This window comes from Triticum aestivum, chromosome 3D (genome assembly GCF_018294505.1).
Source record: "Triticum aestivum cultivar Chinese Spring chromosome 3D, IWGSC CS RefSeq v2.1, whole genome shotgun sequence".
NCBI lineage: Eukaryota > Viridiplantae > Streptophyta > Magnoliopsida > Poales > Poaceae > Triticum > Triticum aestivum.
The window spans coordinates 175987590-176006997 of NC_057802.1; the positions used below are offsets into that span (position 1 = coordinate 175987590).

Genomic DNA, 19408 nt, shown 5'->3' on the forward strand with positions numbered 1-19408 from the left:
AAAAAATTGGGAGTGCGCTATCTTACTTGCTAAGTTACTCCCACTATAAAAAAATGAGACCAATCCAAGGGCTAACCCTCGTTAGCAATTTTTTATAGGAGAAACTCCGTGAACACCGCGCTTCCGTGCCGGGACTCAAACTCGGATGAGCTGACAGCAACTTTAGCTGTCCAGCCAACGGGTCGACGCCCCGTCTTTAAGTTACTCCCACTATGACTAGCCTAAAGGACGAGTGTTAAGCACGTATCTTTTTGTGGGATGCCAACATGTCACGACTATTTGACCTGGAACAAAACAGTCTGGTCCTCTGTTCGTAGTACATGGTGATTGAGGTTTGGGTGGCTACGTAGGAAGAATATCACAACAACCAACCAACCAAACAAACCTAAAGCTAGTCAGTCAATCAGTTCTCCCCCCGTCACATCGTGATCAGGTGGGGGCGTCGCCCCAACAAGGGTATATATATGTATCCGTGCCATGAAAACCGGACCGCCCGCCCGCCCGCCCACATTCGGCGCTGACAATAGTCATCCTCTGCTGCTGATTTTGTTGTGTTGCTGAGAGGATCTTGTACCCATCGCAACCACTCCTCGACGACCCGAACCACGACCCGCCGTGTCACCGCCTTTTTCCATCTTTTATATTTAGACGGTGCAGTAGATACAAGAGGGGAGGGTGAGGAAGAGGCAGAGACAGCAAGTAATCCATATTTGCTTTCTTGGTCTGTTGTTTTGTTTTCTCCTTGTTACGAAGACAAATTTCATCATCCTTTAGGAGACCAAGCAAAAGCATCATCATCCCTCTCCAAAATCCGCCCCCTCCCTCCCTCTAAAAAACACGTAATCACCAACCTTTACCACCTTTGATCCATTGCCTTTACCTTTCCTCGCCTCTTCTTTTTCCCTTTATTCCCTGCCTAGTTGCTACTGCTACTCCTAGTGCTTTGCGAGCAGCGAGCATTTTGTTGCTTGTACACTCCGCTCACACACGGCACTGCCATTGCACCACCAAGAACCCGACCGTAGGTCAGTCAGTAGGCAGCAGGTAGCAACACGCCAAGAGCATGAAGGAGTTCTCCTACCAGGAGATCGAGGCGGCGACCGGCGGCTTCGCGGCCAAGAACGTCGTCGGCAAGGGCAGCCACGGCTGCGTCTACAGGGCCAGGCTCAGGTGCGGCGCCGGCCACGGCAGGAGGCTCGTCACCGTCGCCGTCAAGAAGGCCTCGCACCCGCAGGGGGAGGCCAAGCTCGCCAACGAGATCGCCGTGCTCACGGCCGCGCGCCACCACCCGGGCGTCGTGACCCTCGTCGGCGCGGTGGCGGCGGCGGGGCGGTCGCCGCTTCTCGTCATGGAGTTCATGCCCAACGGCTCGCTGCACGACCTGCTGCACCGGTCCCCGAGGCCGCCGCCGTGGCCGCGCCGCGTGGAGATCGCGCTCGACGTGGCGCGGGCCATGCGCGCGCTCCACGGCGCCGCGCCCCGCATCATACACCGGGACGTCAAGACGGCCAACGTCCTGCTCGGCCGCGACGGCCGCGCCCGCCTCGCCGACTTCAGCCTCGCGGTCAGGGTCGCCGCCGCGGGCGCGCCGAGGCCGGCGCCGGCTGGCACGATGGGGTACCTGGACCCGAGCTACACGGAGCCCGGCCGGCTGGGGCCCGAGAGCGACGTGTTCAGCTTCGGCGTGGTGCTCCTGGAGCTCATCAGCGGGCGCAAGGTGATGGACGTGAACGCCTCCCCGTCGTCCATCGTCGCGTGGGCGCTGCCGCTGATCGGCGCCGGGCTGGCGCGCCAGGTGTTCGACGGGAGGGTGGCCGCGCCCGCTCCCGGCACCGACGCCGAGGCCGCGATCGCCAGGGTCCTGTCCGTGGCCGCGCGGTGCGTGTCGGAGAGCGTGGAGCGCCGGCCAGCGATGGCGGAGGTGGCCTCCGAGCTGCGCGGCGCCCTGGAGAGCGGCGGGTGGCACCGCCGCGGGAGGGACGTGGTGGACAGGGTGTGCAGGCGCGTCGTGTCGTGGGGGATACAACTGCGCGTGAAGACGACGCGGAGGAGCAAGGTCGAGTGCACCGAGCTGTCGGGGTCGTCGGAGGGGGGCGGCGCACCAAGCCGCGCGGACTCGTGCCATCTACCATCGCGGTCCAACAGCATACGAGTCAGATAGGCTGACCCAGCAAAACTCAATGCTTTAGGTGCCCGTTCCAGAATATTTTTTCTACAAACCGTGCAAGATTTGGATTGTTTCGCGTGATCAGTTTACTGGGATTGCTATTGTTAGTTAGGTTAATTATTCCCGGAGTTGTTCATCTACTGATCTACTGGATTAGTTAATGTATGACTGTTTGACTGGGCATGTACATACACACTGTCTTGGAATTTGCTGATGAGATAACTTGTAAGGAGAACCTACCCACATGTTTGAATCTCTGGGCCTCCTGGTTTTGACTTGAACAAAAAGGTCATCCATTTCTTCATCTCTGTATGTGTCACATAAGTCAAAATAACCCTTTGCGAAAACTCTGTCAAAACGGGCTCCGGTCCAAAATAAGTGTCGTGATTTTAGTTTGAATTTAAACTAAAACCACGACACTTTTTTTGATGGGAGAGAGTTTATTATGTTTGTGTGTGACAAAATAACGGTAGTAGTATCTGGATAGCTGGCCTGCCTAGTACTCATGTCAAACTAGGGCAGGTTCTGCTGGAAGCTAGGAAATTGGGCACGGGAAGCTCATGGATTCAGGTTAACCCAGGGTTGGGCAGTAGCAGCTAGTAGACTTTTGCTTTGGCCATGAGATGGCCATTATTTTGCTCCAACTGCAGGCACAGTGCACATACTGTACATGTGTAACTACAAAAGCTGACTGCATGCAGTTCTTGGGCTGATACGCTCCCAAAGATGATGGACGACGCGCCGGAGTTAATCTAGTCTGATCGAGGCACTGCCCACCCGTTAAAGTTTGCCTATTAAGTAGTAGGAGTATATATAATACTGCTGAGGGTCTGCTTTTCTTAATGCAATTTGCTTTCTTTTTCTTACTCCCTCCGTTCGAAATTACTTGTTTAAAAAATTGAATGTATTTAAATATATTTTAATTATAGATACATCTATTTTTATGACAAGTAATTCCGAACGGAGGGAGTACAATTTTCTGCTACATTTCTCGATGAAAATGAGTTTATTATCTCAAAACGTCCCGTCGAGGAGACGCAACTGACAAGAGATTATACCAGTCGAGAATGATAGATGCATGCCACCATTTGTCGGTGAGAGATGGGATGATTTTTTCCTTGTGTAGATTAAGGGTGGAGCTAATGACATTGAGGAAATGTACATGGACAGCATGTTAAATCCATCAGAGTTATACTCCTTGTTTTTGTGTGTGATCAGAGGACAAATGAGTGCTCCAGATAAGATGGAATAAATTGCAGGGAATCAAACTTATAACTAGGTTCGATGTGATTGAAAAAACACTGCAAATGGGCGTGTAAAATGGATTCCCTCTTAGAAAAGAAATTTGGCAAGCCTTTCCGTGCAGGTGCATCTTATTTTGTTTTGTTTAATAGGTATAATACTATAATCTACTACTCATTTGGTTTGTCCATTATTTGTGTTGTTCAAGCTTGAAAAGTATTTTATTTGCTGGGGAGAAAAATAAAGCCGGGAACTCCGTAGATGATTCGGTCGGCAGGACATAATTGATTTGACAAATTCATAGTTGAATAATGCTTGCTTGAGATTTCTTGCGCGCTTTTTGTTTACGGAGGAAAAATCAGCGACTGTCGTTTTCCAGCAACTGTTCTTTAGAAAACAAGAGAACCAACGCGAATTCCAGCATTATTCCCACCTTTTCCAATTTAATACAGGTGACCGAATTTTAAATCGCGAGATGCAAAAGGGACAGAAGAGCCATACTAAATGGCTGGAGAAGATGTAGAATATAATGCACAGATTGACTTTTGCAAAAGAGGAAAGGCAAGAGAAGCAAAGTAGTCGTATATGTGAAGAAGACTGGCTAAGGCATAATTTCGACGAAATGCGCAATCATGATATCTGCAGTCAGCTTTTCAAACAAAAACTCCATGACCGAGCATTTATGTGAGATGTACTACATTGTCTACATCACTACTGGTAAACCACAACGAAATCCTGCACCCCAAGAAGTTGATAACACACACACACACACACACACACACACACACAAAATATCAGACATCCATGCAACTTGATACCATGAAGGCATAAGCTACAGCAAATTCATGATCTCAATTTGGAAAGAAAGCTACATTGTACAAAGGTAATACAACTGCAGGAAAATCCAAACGAAATTCTCAACATCCCTGAGAAGAAAGGAAGAGCGAGCAATATGTTCATTCACTGGACTTAACAGTAGTACCAAGTGCTGTCAGTTTTCAAGGCTAAACTAGCTGCTAACATCGAGATAGAACTAGCTTAGTATGGCAGCTCACTTGGCCATCATCACCTTCACAAACTCTTCGTAATTGATCTGGCCATCACCATCGACATCAGCCTCACGGATCATCTCATCCACCTCCTCGTCTGTCAGCTTCTCACCAAGGTTGGTCATGACATGGCGGAGTTCAGCTGCCGAGATGAAACCATTCTGGTCCTTGTCAAACACACGGAAAGCCTCCTTAAGCTCCTCCTCGGAGTCGGTGTCTTTCATCTTACGTGCCATCAGGTTAAGGAACTCAGGAAAGTCAATCGTTCCATTGCCATCAGCATCCACTTCATTGATCATATCCTGAAGCTCTGCCTCAGTGGGGTTCTGCCCCAGCGAGCGCATCACAGTTCCAAGTTCCTTGGTGGTGATGCAGCCTGTTCAGGAGGCCAGCAGTTTTTTAGTCTAATAACTTAACTGCTTCTACAAATATATATGCAATGGTAATACTGTTCAAGAATGAAATGCCCCAGAGATTTATGTCAGCAATTCAATTCTGTGCGCAATAAAAGAGGTCTTAACATCGACTATAGGAATGCTTTGGTCATGACTGAAGTTTTGGTTCTTGCTTGGATAGCTGACAAAAATTTGGCATGACCATGCTCCTTAGCCCACTTTCAATTATCTTGCCAACAGTGTCCAAAACATGGGCAGGCAAAACCTAAGCCAAATATTTGGTGGGGTTTGGCTTGGGCTCAAACCAGACACACCAAGTACGACTTGAAAACCTATTGCCAGACTGTCTAACTGCCCTGACTAGCAGGCCTGGCTAATTGTCAAATACTCCCTCCGTCCCAAAATAAGTGTCTTAACTTTGTACTAACTCTAGTATAAAGTTGTACTAAGCTTGAGACACTTATTTTGGGACGGAGGGAGTAGTCACCGACTAGTCAGCATCTAGAGTAGTCAGACTAGTCACCTGGCCACAGTCAGGTGCAACTTGATTCGACTTGCCCACTTGAAACACTGCCTATTAGATGGGAATACAAAAACCCACAAGTATGCAGAAAAACACAAGTAATTTGTGCAATAAAATCATCATATCATATGTGCTAAGAATGGGCGAATCTTCAAAATCATCTTGTAGAAATTTACAGAAGTAATGAACACATCATGAAGCCACATTTGCACATGCATGTGCGGTACAAGAACATAACTAACTTTTGGGTATTTAATGGACACAAATACTATTTACATTTATTTAACCTTTAGAAATCATTTCAGCTATGCTAATGCAAAAGACAGTAATGGACCAATGATTGGGTCCGTCAGAACAAATGTTAGAGTCTCTTTCTTCATCTGGAATTTTGGGTGCATGAAATCATTCAAGGGTAGCAAACAAACACAAATACAGTTTAAGTGGACAATGATGAAATTTCATAAGAACATTCAAGGCTTGAATATTTGAAACACAACTATCCAGAAAATTATTTGGGTAAACATTCTATCGACTTGATCAGTACCAAAGCCCAAACGGATAGAAGATTAAGACATGTGACCTATTACAGCAAAGATTTGTTTTGAGTTGCAAGTACTTCACAAATCAATGCCACAGTTTTCTATCGCAAGAAAAAACATTTTCACAGTTTCAAGATTGGAAACATATTTGAGAATCCTCTTAAAATTTACAACAGATCTTGATTTTCATCATACAAGAGAAGATCTATGGATCCTAGAAAGTTCAAATGTCATGCCTTTAACATAATCAGCAAGTTTACAAAAGAAAATCATAAGTTAATATTTCAAATATCCAAATCTACACAATCAAAGTTGCAGAGGACATTTCTTTAGACCTTGACTACAATAAATATATTAGTCCTCATACAACATGCCAACAAACACATTCAACAAGCTAGTGATACCAAAACTGCCACGGGCAGCCCAGTGCACGTAGCTCCCGCTTGTGCAGGGTCCAGGGAAGGGTCCGACCACTTTGGGTCTTTTGTACGCAACCTCTAGAGTAATGGTGGTGTTTTTGAAGAATCAAGGACCATCATTGATGCATCTGATCAGTTCCTTCAAGCATTTTGGTCCTTGTCTAGGTACTTTTGCATAACCAAAATGCAATTTGACAATGTTTTCATGGAAGAGATATAAGAAAACCATGTACAATTAATGTAAATTTGTGAATCAATCTTAACCAGTATGATCACGGCTCTTGTTTCCCTAGCATCAACCGTTGGCTAGAAATCTTCAAACAGCAAGCAACTAACTACAGATATATTTTCTGTCAAGCATTAAGCTGGCAACATGCAAGTTACTTCAACATGTTTCATAATCAGTAAACATTAATACCAATAACTATTCCAGCCATCAATTGCATTCTCCATGTTATCAGTCTTACACTAGCACCACCATAGCATGATAGGCAAAACCAGACAAACTCCAATGTTGCTTTCACTGATAAGAAAATGTGCAGTTTAAGCCATGCAAAATTTAATCATGCTATCACACTCCTATGCCCATGGCATCCATAGAAAAACACCCAGATGCCTAGATAAATTCCAAGTCGGTAGTAGTTCCGCATTACTAACATATAAGTACAGAATTATGGGGTATTACATGATCCTATAACCCTAACACCACTTCGCAGCGCACCTCGCCACTGCTGTTCTAGCTAAATCTAGAGAGTAGCGACTGATGACTAGTGACCCACCATGCTCTAGCAACCTACTCAGCACCAACAGTGCCACCGGCCATGCTGTGTGATCACCCATGCTGCACCCTCGGTTTTCTTAAGCTGCAGACACCACTAGATGTGTAGGCGGTAGACCCATGCTAACCGCAGCAGCCCCATGATGCCACCTTCTCTCATAATTCAATCTCTTCCTATTTCCTAGTAGAACTTCTTTTTTTGGAACTTTGCACGGTCATCAGTTGCTCCACTGAAAGAGATCTTGAAAGAACGACCAAACAGCCAGCTGAAGCCTTCGCTATGACAGGCAGCTTAGCGATCAGCCGGAACGGACGAGCATAAGGCGCAGCAATACCAGAACCACTGCACGGTGACGGGCTGACAGCGCTGGAAAGACAAGAATGTATGGAGCCAGAATCCACAAGGAATGGAGACAAGGGGGTGCGAGATCTACTGCATCTTGAGCACCCCGCAAACCAATCCCGCCGCGATCCACTCGGACCAGCAAACGCATATACGCTACGTCGATCAGATCTCCCACCCAAGACATCTACGCGCCAGTGCAAGGCGCCGCATCAACTACAGCGAGTGCGCGCACGTCGAATGGAGTCGTGCAAATCATATAGTAGCACATGTTGAAAGAGGAGAACAGAGAGGGGATCGAACCGTCTCCATCCTTGTCGAAGAGGCTGAAGGCCTCCTTGAACTCGGCGATCTGGTCGTCGGTGAGCTGGTCCGCCATGGCTCCTATCCCAACACGCGGGCGAGACGGAGGAGAAGGGATCTGAGAGCGAAGCGCGAGTGGAGGAAAGGGAGGGCGACAGGGAGGAAAATATTTAGGCGACCGGATACGGATAGGGGCAACCTTTGTACCGCGGCTCAAATCACGCTCTACTGCTTTTTTCTTCCTAAAATCTAAAAAGCGGCCGGCCACCAACTAACAAAAACGGGCGGCTGATTCCTGGCCATTCGATCGCGCCAGCGATCGCGCCCAGATCCACCAGGTGCCACCTGGTCTGGATTGGCCCCGCACCGCGGTCGTGGGCGGTTGTCCATATCCGGACGTGGGCAGGCCCACCTGTAAGCGGTAGAGGAGGGGAGTAGTGGGGGTCGTGGGCGGCGGTTTTCGAAATCTGTGCCTGAAATCCCTCGCCGCAGCGTGCCCTCTCCCCATTCCGTCTTCGTCTTCCTCCTCGCCATCCTCTCCACCGAACGGGGCGTCGCGGCGGAGTGCTTAGATCGGCGACGGCTTGCGGGTGGTTCTCCTCGCGGGGGAATCGCTGGTGCTCCTCGCCGTCGGAGGTATGCTCGCCCTCCACTTCTACATGCTTCTCCTCCCTCTCTCTATCTCGCGGAGCGCGGATGGTGCCGAAATGTGAGGGGAATGCTCTCTAGGGTTCGGGAACGGCGCGAACTACCCCCGCTTATCCTCGATTTTGGTCACGTTGAGTTCCCTTCTCCTATCTCGTAGCACGCGCCCAACGGTGGTCGGGATCTACAAGGAGGCGTAGTTCACGGCACGGGGTGGCTGGCCAGGGTCAACGTGTAGTTGGCCAGGGTACGCGGTAGTCGTTAGGTAGAAGGGATGCATGTCCACGGCGCTCGTTGCGCGATTTTAGGGCGATTTGGCTGTTTAGTTCATGTTCCGTTCAATTTTGCAGGGGTTTGAGATCTGTTCATGATTCTTAGTCATTCTGCAAGTTGTATTAGATGTGTGCAATGCATTGGCTGATTTTGTAGTTGGTGTTTAGAGATTTAAGTGGTTAGTTGCACAAAATTCTCCTCAGTTGGCTGCGTCCATATAGTACTTGGCTGTCCATATGCTCTGCAGTTGCAGCAGTTGTCTTGGTCAGTTGGCTCACTGTTTGTACTAGTTGGTTGTCTATACGGTGTTCAGTTGCACAAGTTGCCTGCTCAGTTGGCTGCATCACTTTTACTAGTTGGCTGTTCATATGTTATACACTTGCGCTAGTTGCTCTATTTAGTTGGCTTTGTTGTTTCCCCCTCTGCTGTGTGCAACTAGGGACTCTTGTTTGTGTAATTTAGCACCAATGCTTGCCAATTTTCCAATATAGTCTACCCTACCTGCCTTGTGGTGGCTGTGGTGGTTCATGTGTTTTCTCCTGCTTTGTGCAACTAGGGCCCCTTGATTGTGCAAATTAATACCAATGCTTGCCAATTTTCCAATTTAATATTTCTCAATGTGCAAGTCTTTGTTGTGGATGTGGTTGTTTTCATGTGTTTCCCCTCATGTGCAACTAGGGGCGCTTATTTTTTGCAAATTAGCACTAATGGTTGCTAATTTTTCAATATAGTATACCCAATTATTTTGCTGGATTTTTTGCTTCGCATTTTTTGCTTGTTCCAGTTTGCACAAGTTATCTTACTGAGCTTGTTGCCTTTAGTTAACTATTTTCTGCCTAGTTATTACTTGTCACAGTTGGAAAGTAATTCCTAGGCAGAAAATAGTTAGTTGGCTTATATGCTGTCCAGTTTGCACAAGGTTTACTGCCCAGTTGGCTGCATCATTGTAGTAGTTGGTTGTCCACATGTTTTTTGGTTTTTTGCAATATGTGTCCTGCTTATGTGTAGATGTCTGCAGATCAAAGCAACCTTCTATGATTTCTCTAGTTTGTTTCCGCATCTTCTAACTATGTTTTCTTTTGTTGTATTTCCTCCTGCAGGGCAAAAATGGTTATAATAGGAGAAGATGCGGATGGCAATGAAGAAGATGTATTTTTTTCACTTTTTCTGTGTTTTTAGTTGTTTTCAACTTGTGCACGTATGCTAATGTCCTTTTTTTCATGTTTTCTTTTGGGTTGCTTAATCAGCGTTCTGGAAGTCAGTCGCTTCGCCGGAACTCGAAGCGTCCTACTAATCGCCAGCCACGACCTGCGGGGAGTGTTGAGCAGGGAGAGGATGTTGAGGTAAGTGGCATGCTGATGACACAAGCCCATTTTTCGGTTTTGTTTGGGTCATATAACATTTTTTTGTTTTTTCCCATGCTCATGTTTTTTATTTTTTCTTAGGATGTTGATCAGTTCCGCGTTGTAAAGCGGACTAGACGTGCAGCACTTGGAAAGGGAGCTGAGTCATCTTCTAGGGTAAGTAAATTCTCGAATATAAGTGTTTCTCGCTTTTTAGACGCTGATGAAATTATGCAGCAGTTCGCACCACTATTTTTGTTTTTAGTTTGTCAATAACAACCTTGTAGTTGACATCTCTAGTCATCTTGATCTAAATACAGTTGGCATTAGTTGGCATCTTGTAGTTGACAAGTTGGCAACTTTATAGTTGACATCACTGGTCAATTTTTTGTGCAGGCAGCAGTTGCTGGAGGAGCTGTCGCATCTTCCGCAGCAGTTGCTGAGGTATGTGATTTTTTGTGTGTTTATGAGCTATTGAACAGTTTCTTGCAAACCTTTTTTTAGTTTTTGTTATCTTGTTGCAATATCATTTCTTATTGTTGCACATCCGCTAGAACTTTTTGTAGTTGCCAGGTCTCGTATATTTTCTTAGTTTTTTTTAAGGTTGCACACTGGCAGTCTTGAGTTGTCCTCATGAGTTTTATTAGTTGCACAAATACATCATATTAGTTGGCATGATCCATTTTATGAATATATAGCTTTTTTCCAATACTGATCCAAATGATGATTGCTAGTTTTTTTTCATTCTTGTTTTTTTCTCTTGTGTTTAATGTTTCCTTAATGTTTTTATCTTCTCATCAACAGGCCAGCGGTGAAGGAGTTGAAGTGGCTGCAGGGGAAGATGTGGAGCGACCATCACAAGCGGGCGGGATAAGGGCATCACCAGCGCGGTTTGCAAATTTCAACGCCTCTCTAACCCCACTACAGAAGTCAGACTAGTTTCGAGGTTGTTCGGGGGGCTATTGAACTTATCAGACACACTTCCAGCGGACCTCACTAAGTTCCTGGTGCAGTCCTACCAGCCACAGACCTCTGAAATGGTTTTCCCAGGAAGGGGAAGGATTCGTGTCGATGTTGACAGTGTTCAGAGGGTATTTCATCTCCCAAACGGGGGTCAAAAGTCAGATATTTAGTTGATAAGGATGCCACTAGGAGATTCAGACAGGCTTTCAACATAACTGGAAATTCTCATCCCCAGATCACTACATGGCTCAAGATGATTCAGGATATGGCTGGAAGAACGGATGACACATTCTTTATGGCCTGGCTTGCGGTTGCCTTCAGCACTTTTCTAGCACCAACCACGGCCTTGAAGCTCGGCCCAAAGTGCTACGAACTTGTGCTAGATCATCAAATGCTCAAGAACACAAACATCTGCCTCTTTATAGCAGAACACATTAATGAAGCTTTCCGAAACATCGACCAGGAGAAGCAAACTGTCTGCTGCTGCTTGTATCACTTGATGGTTAGTGAAAACGACCACTTCCATCTATTCTTGTTCTTTTGTGCAATTATAGTTTGCTGAAATACTCATAATAATAACTAAACTTGGCTTTTCTTTTGTTGGGTCTGGTGCAGATACTATACCTTGATGCGCTCGTCCATGACATCCCAGTAAGCAACTGCGCGATACGATCGAATGCATGGGATAGTACTCTAATTGCCAAGGTGATCAAGAAGGATACTATCTCTCCTGGTGTGTTCGGCAAATTACAAGTGAGTTCTCTTTGTTTTTTTCCAACAGTGTCTTTTTTTTATGTTCTTTTGATGTCTGGTCACTTTTTTGGAAATTGCACAAAAAACTGTCATCAGTTGGCACAATAATGCATGTAGTTGCACAACTTGTAGCTTTAAGTTTGGCATCTGCACACATGTTCATTTTAAATTGGCACACCATCTTTTTTAAGTTGCACAGTTTTACTAATCTTGTTGCACAGATGTGTGGCATCAATTGGTAGAAACTTTTTTTAGGTGCCATGTGGGTTGCACAGTTTTTGTGTCTTTGTTCAGTTGCATATATGTATAGTCGAATTGTCTACCCCAGTATCTTGTTGTAGTTGCACATGTTATAATGTTTGGTTTCGTTCAACACACAAATCTGTTTTGATAACCTTGTTCTTTTCTTTTTCTCTTTTTTTACATCAGCTTAAAGAGGAGTATAGAGGCACGGAGCAGACACCACTGTTTGGTGGAATTTTGCAAGCTGAAGCATTCGTGGCATCCAAGTTACCAATAACCTACAATCCGCAGGTTAGTGTTTTGCATACAGAAATTTGTACCACTTACCAACATTTTCTTTTGGCTGGGATGTATGTTCAGTTGGACATGTATAACTTTTGTAGTTGTGAGAATACAGGATTCAGTTGGCTGTGATGTATGTTCAGTTGCACATATAAGCTTCTGTAGTTGCACATGTTCTTTTAGACAGTCAAAGTGTTCGTTTACAACCATTGACATCAACTTGGCAGAATGCATGTTTTTAGTTTGTGCCACAGTGCATGTGTAGTTGGCTAGAATCATGTTTTTGGTTGGCCAGAAAGTGTGTATTAGTCGGTTTTTGCTTATCACATCATGGTGAGTTACAGGCATTTTACTTTTTATTTTTTTTCTACCTGAATCAGTATTGAATCTTTTTTTGTGTTGATGCAGAAAAAGGCAAAGATTGTGAAAGTGGTCAATGACCTGTGCAAGGCTGTAACTGAACAGGTTGGCACCTTCATTGAAGCAGTTGCCAAGATCGATGACAAGGAACCGGATATTGATCCTTACGTACAGCAGCCATCAATGCAAACCGGGGCGTCACGCCGTGCTCCAAAAAGAAAGAGACGGGGGTCAACTATACACGAAGAAGAGTTTGTTGAGGATGAGTCAGAAGAAGATGAGGAAATGGAAGCAGCGATAGATGTTGATGATGACGAGGACACAGATGCGGATGAATCAAAGGAGGAGGACAAGGATGAGGATGACAATGAAGAAGATGCAGAGGAGGAGGAGGAGGAGGAGGAGGACAAAGAAGAAGAGGACAAAGGAGAGGAGGAGGACAAGGAAGAAGATAGTGAGGCAGAGGAGGAGGAAGAAGAAGGTGAGGCCAAAGAGGGGGACGGGGACAAAGGTGCAGCAGTTGATGGCAGTGAGAGGGGAGAAGACAAAGGCGCAACAGTTGATGGCAGTGAGAGGGAAGAAGACGACGATGAAGAAGACGAGAATGGTTATGGTGATGATAAAGGGGGATCCAATGGAGGCAGCGGCAGCAGCGATGATGATGATGATGACAATGCCCCTGGTTCTGGTGGTACAGGCGGCAACACATCCAGGAGGACTAGCACTTCTGCCACCCCTGCCAGCAGCAGCAATTCATTGAGTAGCAGGAGCACACTACAGATGTTGATTGACAAAACTTGCTGGAAAGACAAGGATTTGCCAAAGTCAAAGAAAAATGACGAAGCAGAGTCTCAGGGCGGCATTGATATGTTCAAGCTCTGCAACTTGAAGCCAGCTTTGCCAACCACCTTTCCTGTGCCAGATTTTAGCGACCAAGATATGTGTGAGAAGATCAACTTTGCCATTGACAATAGCCTGTTCTTATCAAGTGATGCTGAAAAGAATCAAATTGACATGAAGGAAGCAGGAAAGGGTCTTGACTGGGTTCATTCAAAGGAAAAATACAAGCAATATTTGAAGCAGCTTCCAGACCTAAGCTCCAGCAAGAGCAAGGCAGCATCCATGGCAAACCCTCATGTGGTCCAGAAGCGTAAAGAAGTTTCAATGAAGAAGAATCTGCAGTTGCCTCAAACCAAGGAGAAGATGGTGAGTGCAGATGCTGAAGTAAATATGGTCAAGGAAGTTGTGCTTCAAACTGATATGCCAACTGTAGTGAGCAGAGAGCCAACCACCATCACAGGAGTTCAACAGATCAAGGGGAAGACTCCCCTTTCAACAGTCCCACCAAAACCACCTAAGCAGCAAAAGATTGTCAAGTTTGCCAGGGGCACAAAGGGGGAACAGGCCACAAAAGGTTTGGGGTTCTGAGACGAGAGAGAACTGCGAGCCGCGGCCATTGATGCAGGGGTGCCAAGTTCTGCTAGGTTGCTGCCAACTCAGACTAGAAAGATGCCAACTACAGATACCAGTGTTCCAACTGATGTGTCAGTTAGCAGCGTAGTCACAGTCAAAACCACCACAGCTGCTCAGGAAGGCACCACTGCAACTGCAAGCCCCAAGGTGCCTACTCATAGTGATGCTTCAATGCCAAACACAAAAGGAGGTGATCCTACTACCAAATTGCCGTCCCAAGAGCTAGCACACAGCAGCCAAGCAAGCCTGCATCACCAAGAGCTAACTTTCAACAACCATTAACACAAGAGGAGGTGTTCAACATTATAAGTAGGTGCAAGCCTCCAAGGCCGCCAACTACAACACTATTGCGAACCAAGTCAGTGAACGATGCACCCGTGTTTGTGCCGCAAGGAGATGCCCTGGTCCTTGAACCCATACGAAGATCAAAGTCTTATCATGGTGACGGGTTCTGCGATGCACCATCTTTTGATCTCGGCATAGATGGTGATGCTCCAGCACCTGCTCCAGCAGCAGAAACAACGGAAGCCGGTGTGATTTGTATTGATGAGTGTGAGTTGGACCCAGCAGTTGTGAATGAAGGATGCGCTGCTGCTGATGCTGGCAAGGCAATAGCTCAAGAGCTAGATGTTGGATCACCAGAGAATTGCCACACCCCGATATGCGCAGAACCAGAAGCTGGCACTAGCAGTTCTTCGGGACCACCTATTGAACGAAGACAGAGGAGGGTAATAAGGCCCGCAGCATCTCAAATGTCTCCATTCATTGGCTACAGCAAGAAGAAGACTTTCAGCTCCAATGAGGCAGTGAACAAGCTTTACGCTGCCCTCTTGTATTGGGTCAGGCATCATGAAGGAGCAAATGATGAAGCTACCAGGTAAACTAACTCCCCACAGCCTACATACATATCTTTTTCAGTTGCACAGGACCAGCCACTTAGTTGCACAGAAAGCAGAGCATGTTGCACAAAACAGGGCTTTTAGTTGCACACTGTTCTATTTTCAATTTCATGCACATTTTTTTGCTGCTGTGACCCTTCGAGCTAACTTGTCTTTTTATTGCTTTCAAAAAAAAATCAACCCTGAGATAATCAGGTTTGGTGCTTTCTACATTTCTTTAAAGGAGTTAGTTGATTCGATGAAGCCGGTTCAATGGCTGTCAAAAATTGTTATTGAGACTGGAATCTTACACATCATGGATAACTTACCAGAAGGGTCAAAGAAGGTTGTTATGCCACTGAGGTTTTCTGTAAGTTTTTCCAAAACCTTCTTTACCCTCATCTTTGTTCTGTAGCACTTTTTTGTTGACCAATTGAGGGAGGCCTTTCATCTACTAAGGAGTTTGAGGCATGCTTTATAATCTCTGCAGATGAATTTACAGCAAGGGATCCACAACGTGAATGAGATAAATAAGAAGTTTGATTACAAGAACCGTCTCGACAAGAAAGACTTGGTGAGTGCTGTGCCCACATGATCCATCTCTGTTAGTTGGCACCAACATCATGTTCAGTTGCACATGACACATCTGTTAGTTGGCACATACTTGTTGCAACTTGTTTTTAACTTGACCAAGTCTTTTACTGTTTTTCTTAGCTACAACCTGTATCTGTGTCTGAAATCGTTCACGCTTGCAGGTCATGCTGCCAGTGCTCGAGTGCGCTGATGTAACCGATAAGGAGGGAGGGAGGCATTATTGGGTCTTCAATGTCAACTTGAGGGATGGACGCTTCGAAGTTCTTGACTCAAACAGGACGCTGGACAACAATGAGCTGATGACCACTGCCTCTACCATCGCGGGGGCAGTACGCCAGCTATGGAGGAAGCATTATCCAAAGTTCAGCATCGAGCACTTCCAGATTATTGACATTGACGTACCGAAGCAGCTCGGCAAGTAAGACAATAAGCATGGCATTCTTCTCAATTTCTTACCATCATTTTGTAGTTTTTAAATTTTTCTACATGTGCAATCTTTAGTTTTTTAAGACACAGTACTAGTCTGCAATCTGTTTATCATTTTTATGAATTTCTAATGGATTATCTAGCCAGTTGCAGAGTGGCACATAAGTAGTTGCACACTGGCACATAAGCAGTTGCACAGTGGCACATAAGCAGTTGCACAGTAGAACATAAGCAGTTGCATAGTAGAACATAAGAAGTTGCACAGAGTGCACTATCTTTATTGGTTTTAATTTTATGTGACAAAATTTCTTTTTCACCCATCGCAGTAATGAGTGTGGGCTGTTCGCACTGCTTAACACCACCGAGTGGAACGGTAGCCAGCTGCCCAACTACGAACCCAAGGAAGTACTCAACATCAGGAAGAAGCTGGCATATGATTGGGTCACCAGCGTGCACAACACCGCTCCATGGAGGAAGTTGCTGAGATACGACAAGGACTAGGTCAGTACTCTTTTTCTTTCTCTACTCCATGGAGGAAGTTGCTGGTTTGCACAATTTTTTAGCAGATTTTGTAGTTGCACACTAGTAGTAATTTCGTTTGCAGCTCAATATCACCACTTTTGTTGATACATTAGGAGCACTGGACATACAATTGTTCAACAACTAAATATTTAACCAGTTGCCAACAAAGGCACAAATAGCAACATTTTTTACACAGTGCATGAACTAATTCAAGGAGTATAAATTAGATAAAGAGAAATCATAGATGTTGAATGTGTCCACTTGGTCCCAACATTGCTAAAAAAACATCATTCTTTTCCTTTTTTGTCCCAAAGTTACAAACGATGAAACAGAATCACAGTAGCCTGAGTGGACACACACCAGCAGTGTGCTCTGTAGATTGGCACTGGCTGCATTTGTTTTTCTTCTTTGGGTGTAGCTCCAGCGCCGATTTGTACCGTCGACTCTTTGCCCTACCTTTTGTAGTAGACCTTGGAGGATCCTTGGGCACAAAATCATCAGAAGCTTGTGCAGGGGATGCAGCCTCCAACGGGGCAGTAGGACCATCACAATCACCTGTGTAATAATCATATAAAAAAATTAGTATTTTTTTGTTGTGCAACCAACACTGATGTTCTCTGCAACCACACAACCCACGCTGTGCAACTAACTGGTTGTTGTGTGCAAGTTAAGTTAAAAAAACACTTGTAGTAGCACGGCCCGTCATGGTACTTGGATTGTAATCGCCTATGGGCAGAACAGGAAAAACAAGTTAAATTTTTAGCTTGATCCTCAAACTAACACAGCGCACGCAACTAGGCAGCATGTTCTGTGCAACTGGGCACTATGATATGTGCAACTGAAGTCACACCCCTAGTTTTGTTTGGAGTCGGGGAAGGTATTTACCTGGGTGATGAGCCCCCTGAGTCCTGCCTGTAGGTCCATTGGGAGTAGCACGCAGGGCACTGCTAGTTGGGCCAGGCGGGGGAGGAGGTCTTTGAGGGTTGGCATCACATATAGCCAGAACAGGACAAACAAGTTAGTTGTGTTATCTTTGATGCTCGAACTAACACATCATGCGCAACTAGGTAGCCTGTTCTGTGCAACTAAGCACCATGATGTGTGCAACTGGAGTTACAGACCTAGTTTGATGGGGAGTTGGGGCAGGTAATTACCTGGACGATGAGCCCCCTGAGTGCTGCTTGTAGGGCCATTGGGAGGAGCACGCGGGGGAGGAGGTGGCGGAGGATGCCGTGTACAGCCAGGAGGTGGAGGAGGTCCTTGAGGGTTGACATCACCTATATCCAGAACAGGAAAAACAAGTTAGTTGGGTTATCTTAATGCTTGAACTAACATAGCGTGCGCAACTAGGCAGCCTGTTCTGTGCAACTGGCCACCATGATGTGTGCAACTAGGCACAATGATGTGTGCAACTGAATTTACACACCTAGTTAGATCAGGAGTTGGGGCAGGTAATTACCTGGATGATGAGCCCCCTGATTGCTGCCTGGAGGTGGAGGAGGTCCTCGAGGGTTGCCATCATCTGATGGCCCCGTGGCACCAGTCGGTTTTTTCTTTTTCTTGGACTTGTTGATCTCGGTACGTGCTGTGCGTATATGCTTGTATACAATAGCTTGTGCTGGATCAGAACCACTCGCAAACTTTGCTAGTTTCCGAAAATCGTATATCATGTTCCTCTCCCTTATCTGCTTCTTTGATTGAGGAGGCATTTTCATCCGGTTTCTCATAACCAGTCCCTGGCGCACTAGGTACAGCAGTAGGTGTCCACCATCTTAGCAGGTACCTTTCCGGTATGACATCAACTCCAATATGGGTGAACACCTTGAGGATGTGGCAACAGAGGATGCCGTCCTTGTCCATTTTACAGCACTCACACAAATAGGACCCTCCTCCACCCTTGCATGCACCAAGTAGTTTCGAGAACCATATTTGGCAACAAATTCCTGGTTCGGTCTGAGCTCAAATATATCAGCACCGACTTGGAATGCATTATAACGTCCAATCAGCTCAAACTCTTCTCTGAACTTGCGGTAAAGGTCCCTAGTATAGGTTTTGTAAGCTTGCTTCTCTATTGGGAAGTTGGACCACAACTCAATCTCAAGGTGTTCTGTCCTGTAATCATTGCAGCCTTCCTTGGCAAGGATGTGGTTCTGGATTTTTTCATATTGCTTGACAAAGTTCGGCATTGAGTTGTGTGGGTTCACATATCTTTTCAGGACGGCGTTGAACCCCTCACTACGCTGTGTAGACTGTAGGAAGGGGAAGAACCTGTGTTTGAAGTAGCACGGCACCCAAGTTGACCTGTATTCGTACAAACTTCTCAAAGTGCGTGTGTGTCATAGCCTCGTACTTCATCATTAACCCAGCCCAATTCTGCTCAAACTCGTCTATAGTGAAGCTGAAGTCAACACACTTGTTGAAATCATCCGAGAGTCCTGGATTCCGGCACGGCAGCCAACCAACTTTTTCCTGAGCCTTTTTCATGATGTGCCATCGACAACAGCGGTGCACGGTGGTTGGAAAGATGCTCTGTATTGACTGCCTCACTGCACCATCCTGATCGGTGATGAAGTTGTCAGGAGGTTTGCCATCCATAGCCTCTAGGAATGCTCCAAAGACCCAATCAAAGCTCGATGCCAACTCCTGCCTCACAAACGCGCAACCCAGCATGAAAGATTGGCCATGTCGGTTTATTCCTATGAAGGGTGCGAACGGCATATTGTACATGTTGGTCATGTAGGTGGTGTCGAACGATATGCAATCGTGGTACGCCTCCGCATAAGCTTTTTGAGCTAAGCCATCCACCCAAAATATGTTGACAACTCTGTCCTCTTCATCATATTTCACCTTATAGAAGAAGTCTGGATCGGTTTTTTGTATATCCTTGAAGTGCGC

General features: G+C 45.9%; 2 protein-coding genes across 2 annotated transcripts; one reads left to right on the top strand and one right to left on the bottom strand.

Annotated features, from left to right (window-relative positions):
- Window positions 1-506: 506 nt before the first annotated feature.
- On the top strand, window positions 507-2471 carry LOC123078141 (serine/threonine-protein kinase-like protein At5g23170). Its single transcript, XM_044500541.1, has one exon. The coding sequence runs from the start codon at window positions 1064-1066 to the stop codon at window positions 2159-2161; it is 1098 nt and encodes a 365-aa protein (XP_044356476.1). The 5' UTR covers window positions 507-1063; the 3' UTR covers window positions 2162-2471.
- Window positions 2472-4242: 1771 nt separating this feature from the next.
- LOC543239 (calmodulin-1) lies at window positions 4243-7986 on the bottom strand. The gene is made up of 2 exons (XM_044500542.1): window positions 7759-7986; window positions 4243-4834 (listed from the first exon to the last, which is right to left on the bottom strand). The coding sequence occupies exons 1-2, from the start codon at window positions 7832-7834 to the stop codon at window positions 4461-4463; spliced, it is 450 nt and encodes a 149-aa protein (XP_044356477.1). The 5' UTR covers window positions 7835-7986; the 3' UTR covers window positions 4243-4460.
- Window positions 7987-19408: the final 11422 nt, after the last annotated feature.